The sequence below is a fragment of the Anastrepha ludens genome, chromosome 4 (assembly GCF_028408465.1).
Source record: "Anastrepha ludens isolate Willacy chromosome 4, idAnaLude1.1, whole genome shotgun sequence".
Lineage (NCBI taxonomy): Eukaryota > Metazoa > Arthropoda > Insecta > Diptera > Tephritidae > Anastrepha > Anastrepha ludens.
Window position 1 is genome coordinate 122,614,476 of NC_071500.1, and position 5,284 is coordinate 122,619,759.

Here is a 5,284-nt window from a genome sequence, read left to right on the forward strand (position 1 = left end):
GAAAAAGGAAGTACTTTGGTTCACCAAAAACTTTTTATGCTTAATGAAACTTCAAAACCATTCAAAATTATTTTGTTTTAACAAAAACGATTTGATTTACAAAAATCGCGCCTAATTCTTCCAATACCAAAAATTACATTTCCTCCATATATGTATTTACATAATTGGCGCGTAAGCCCTTTTTGAGTGTTTGGCCCAGCTCATCCTACTATTTGTGGCGTCTGTCTTAATGTCGTCCACAAATGGAGGGTCCTACAATTTCAAGCCGACTCCGAACGGCGGATATTTTTTATGAGGAGCTTTTTCATGGCAAAAATACACTAGGAGGCTGGCCATCGCCTGCCGAGGGGCGACCACTATTAGAATAAACTTTTTCTTCATTTTGGTCTTTCACTGAGATTCGAACCTACGTTCTCTCTAAGTTCCGAATGGTAGTCACGCACCAACCCATTCGGCTACGGCGGCCGCCATTTCCTCCATTACCGCCATAAAATATGTAAAAAATTGTTTAGAGACTACAAAAATTGACTAACCTAGGAAAGGAACTAAACTTTATCAAGATCATTGAAAATCCTACTGTAAGAAGCTAATTAATGCTTCGCGAGCGATAGAACCAACTGCGAGCTTAATATAGGAATGGATGCGATACATCAGGTTAAGTTAATTTAATGCGAAAATGCGCTTGAAGGATTACCGTTGCGTGTCAAAGACTACCCCCATCAGAAAAAAAGGTTTTCTTTCATTTTATGCTTCATGTCTAAAGTGAACATCGAGCCCGGGACCAACAAAAACACAGGCACGCATAAACCACTCGGCTACGGCGGTCTTCACAAATCAGAAGATCCTCAAAGTCTTCACAAGGGCGCTGCACTCGATAGTCCCTTATGAAGTTGTCTTGATTTCATAATACATTTTCTGCACATAACTATTTAAGGGTTTTGGCTTATTTTCTGTATCCTAAATCAAAAGCGAAATACTTGGCCACGACAAAACTTTGACAGCAATTTCATACAGTTTTAGAAAATTAGAATAGCTTCCGCTTTTTTTCGTATTTAGCTACAGTTGATTTGCTTTATGATCTTTCACCTATATCGAGAAATGATCTGATGCGCTAATTAGTAATGGGGCAAAAAAATATGAACTCAATTGTTTTAAAATACGCTCATATACGCTAACCACAAAAAAGGTTCTAAAGTACCCAGGCATACCCAAGACTAAGCTTCTGGGACCAAATAAAACACCCAGCAAAGGCTACTCATTAGACTGATGGCAAACATAGGGCGACCAACCAAACAGAAACGGGAAATAACGATGGCTACCATGCGCTCCGTTCTCTTATACGGAGCTGGACTGTAGGCAAATGCACTAAAGGCAAATCACCGGTATAAGCTCCTAGAATCGGTCCAACAAATAAAACCCTGAGAGTTGTATCCGCCACAGTATCAGGGCCAGCTATATACCATGAATGCCGATAGACTTACTAGGCTTTGAGAGGAAAAAGTTGTGGGCATTAAAGAAAGAATGGAAGAAGGAGTCAAAAACCTACAGCGTGCGAAATGATGATGAAATGCTAAGGCTATGGCAAGACCGCTGCAGAAACGAAACACAAGGTAGATGGACGGCTAGGCTAAAGACGTCGCTAAAATGTGCAGTAAGAACTTCTATGAAGAAAATTTTGTATAAAACTCAAATACTTTCGGAGCACGGGTATTTCCAGAAATACCTGTTTAAAATAGGGAAATACGAACACCCTACATGCATACACGACGATGCTGCCGAAGACAATACTGAACACATCTTTTTTTCAATGCATGATTTGGGAATAAAAAACGTCGAACGCTGGAGAATGCAAACGTGAGAAACCATCAGTGGTTTCGCAGAAAAAATTCTGCTGAAGAAAAGACGTAATGAGGGAGATGTAACCCCACTCAAAAGTAATGCGAAAGCGGTTTCATAGTGGACAATGATTCTAAACAAGAGGGAGTGTTTTAGTACCGGGCATACCATCGCTGCAACGACAGCTTTGATGTTGCAGTAGGCATTTTAAACCTCCTCATCCGCCAAAAATTGTTTTTTTTTTTCAATTTCAAAGTCGGTTTCGTTTTTTAATTCTTTTATGTGTTTTAAACAGAAATTGTTAAAATAGCTTTATTATTTTAATAAACGTGCTTTTTAGAACTTTACAAATTTTTCCTACCTACTCTCTACTATAACTTGTCTCAGTTAACTACTTTTCCCACACTACACTCCTATAAGCAAGTGAGCTCACTCAAAGGTATTTACGTATACTTTAGCAGGGGTTATTATTTTCGCTTTTCGGTTGTGTGCCAAAAAATTTCTCATACTCTTCCTGCCTCTTACGAGCACGCGCCTCCCGCTCAGCCTGACGTTTCTTGGAAAATCGTTGGTGTATGCGTTTCATTTCCTGGACTTCCTTCATCTCTTCCTTGTCTTCATCCTAAAAAATTTAAAAATGTAAAAAAGATAAATTGGAATAGAAATATCAATACTTACACTCATATTTAGGCGCAGCACCAATGCACGCCGCCCATCCGACATTGGTTGACTGTAGTGCATGAAGTTCTTCAACCGCTCAGCTGGCGGCACACTACGCTCCACCACCAAAACAATGCGCGCCCACTGGCGTTGCCATTCATTGCGTATTTCGGCGATCTTTTGATAAGTGTTGCCCATCATGGCGATCAACATGTTCACCAGTAACACGCTCACGATTACCATGAAGAGGAAGAAAAGTGATTTCGCTTCATATTCATGTTGCGTAGAACCCATACCGCCGAAGTAGTCGCCAAAATTGGTGAGCGACATCAGAAACATAGCCACTATGGATTCCATTGGCGAGGGCATTGGATTTGTTTCAGAATCGTCGATTTCCTCGGGTGTCGCGGGATTATCGAATGTAAGGAAAATAATGTAGTAGGCTTGCGAAAAGCCCATCACAAATACGAGATAGATTGAGACGAAACGTATGAGATCACCCATGACCATGCGATAGATCATCACAACGAAGGGACCGACGGTTTTAAAGCCGCTGAGATAAAAAGAAGTTAATTTACAAAGAGTAAGAGAATCAATATGAAGAACCCACCGACAGAAAAATAGAAAGTAAGGAGCTGTAGTGAGCATTATGAAGACCGCGACATGATCATCGATTTCGGTTAAACACGATAATCTCAGCCAGGGTATAGTCATCATGAGCGCACAGGAGAAAAGAAACATGACCCTCGAAGGCGCTGTCATCTGCGGGCAAAAACAGAACATAGAAAAAGTTGGCCAATTTAAAAGCATTACAGAACAATTACCATATTTTCGACAAACATTTTATAGCCTAAAAAGCGCGCCTCGCGCAGAGCCGCCAATAAGTATAAAATCGAACCAAAGAATATGATGATTTCTGCAACAATGCGCACCTAAAATGAAAAGGTAGTATACCATAGCTTTCGGTACAGCTTTAAAGAGGATAGTAACCTTTGCCAAGTCCGATTCCATGTTCATTAGCGGACACTCAGCATAACTCGCCCACCATGATGGACCCAGCTCAACGTCGTTGTCGTCGAAGTAATCGGTGAAGTTTAGCCAAAAAGTTTCTGCAAAAATGGTCTCAGATATATAAGATTCCCAGATTCCTAGCTTAAATTCAACTCACTATATTCTATCTTGTCGATTGCGCGTTTGATTAGTCGTTTTAGCCACTTATCGCCTTTGCGGAACGCAGACGTGCTATTTGTGGCTTGCGACACTGAGACCTCCCCACCTTCATCATCATCGTCCTCCTCGTTTTTCGCAGATGGACCAGGTCGCGAAATGAAACTGACTAACGAAAATAAAAAATAAAACGAGAACATATAGAATTGTTTGTAGAAACGCGACTTGACAAAAGATTCCCATTTGGTCTTCAACAAATCAATCACCACACCGTCCAGCAGCTCCAAGTGCTCCAGTTTGTCCTACAAGTGTTAGAGAACTGATTAACTGAATTTTTCTCAACTATGCAATCCACTCACACCAAACACCACAAAATTCAAAACCGAGTCCTTGTTGATATTTCCGGTCTCCACATCGATCGTATCGATCATCGATAGAGGATACGCTGCACAAGTAATGCTGCCCAATTGCCAGTAAATCTCGCGTTCGATGCTCATTATATGGAAAAACATTTCGACGCGTCCCAATTTCGCCGCCAACGTCATTGCGGTCAGATTTTGCATATTTCGTAAATGTATATTGGTGCCCACCTCGTAAGCGACATCGAACATTTCGATCTTCTCATAGATCACCAGCATATGCAGCGAAGTGTTACCATTTGTGTCCTGCAGATTGGGATCAGCGCCACGTGCCAACACCAAGCGAAAGCAGTCTTCCTGCGAAAGGCAAGCAGCGAAACTCAGCGGATATTCGCCCCAATAGACATAGCCATCGTAGTTGGTTATCGGCTGTACGCCGACATATTCGTGATCAGGTGAGTCGTAGCGAGAAGCTTTCTGATCCTCGGCGGACATGAAGGCGCCGCAGCAGCTGCGAAATAATTAGAAACAACATTTTTAAGATGCACTCAACTTTGTATTCGAAACTGTACCGTTCCTGCACATCTGCGCCCGCGTCTAGCAGATATTTTACCATAGCCGGATCCTCGTTAACGATCGCAATGTGCAGCACACTTTCGCCATAATATTCATCACACATGTACACATCGAGTATGAGTTTCGGATAGAACTTAAGCAAGCGTTTGGCGAGGTCAGCATGCAGCGATGTGGCGTTCAGCAGACAGAGATGCAATATGGTTTCACCAACAGCGCCACGTTCCTACAAAGTCAACCAGTTTAGAGAGAGGGAAAGTCAAAAGAATTAACAGAAGCATTTAAGCTACATTTAAATTCCAGCAGACAAAACGATATGCGCTCGGATTCGAAATGTACTCGGCCTCCGAAACCTCGGTGCAATAGTCGTGTATATTAAAATCATCATCCGGATTCTCGAGCGCTCTGATCTCGGGCAACTGTTTGGTGCGTGCGCGTTCCTTATTACGCAAGAGCACCAATTTCGAAATGGGAAAATAACGGCCGGCACCCTTATTGTAGAGAAATGGTTCGACTTTCGTTTTGATTGCGTGATCGATTTCCGCAAATTGTTTCGTTTGGCAGGCACGCTTCATCATATCCACCAGTAGACCGCCGCCTTTGAGATTCACAAATTTGTAAAGCGCCTGTGTGGAAACACCAGCTTGCTTCTTCACGCCACTCGTAACATTGCTCTCCGTATTCCCCAT

The 5,284-nt window shown here is 42.1% G+C and overlaps 1 protein-coding gene across 2 annotated transcripts; it reads right to left on the reverse strand.

Moving 5' to 3' along the window:
* Positions 1-2,180: 2,180 nt before the first annotated feature.
* LOC128862435 (transient receptor potential cation channel subfamily V member 5) lies at positions 2,181-5,284 on the reverse strand. Of its 2 annotated transcripts, none has more exons than XM_054101050.1 (9): positions 4,886-5,284; positions 4,595-4,821; positions 4,023-4,533; positions 3,665-3,965; positions 3,487-3,605; positions 3,321-3,428; positions 3,107-3,258; positions 2,515-3,049; positions 2,181-2,458 (listed from the first exon to the last, which is right to left on the reverse strand). In XM_054101050.1, exons 1-9 carry the CDS (start codon positions 5,282-5,284, stop codon positions 2,291-2,293), a joined length of 2,520 nt encoding a protein of 839 aa, XP_053957025.1. In that variant the 3' UTR covers positions 2,181-2,290. The 2 variants fall into 2 exon arrangements, with proteins under 2 accessions (XP_053957025.1, XP_053957026.1); XM_054101051.1 differs by having other exon boundaries at positions 2,181-2,451; positions 2,511-3,049.

Bases quoted from the DNA above. Each gene is read 5' to 3' on its own strand.
- LOC128862435 (XM_054101050.1), bottom strand. From the start codon at position 5,284: ATGGGGAATACGGAGAGCAATGTTACGAGTGGCGTGAAGAAGCAAGCT. The intron at 3,966-4,022 runs GTGAGTGGATTG...TAACACTTGTAG, and splicing joins TGAATTTTGTGGTGTTTGGT to GACAAACTGGAGCACTTGGA. The intron at 3,606-3,664 runs GTGAGTTGAATT...CCATTTTTGCAG, and splicing joins AATCGACAAGATAGAATATA to AAACTTTTTGGCTAAACTTC.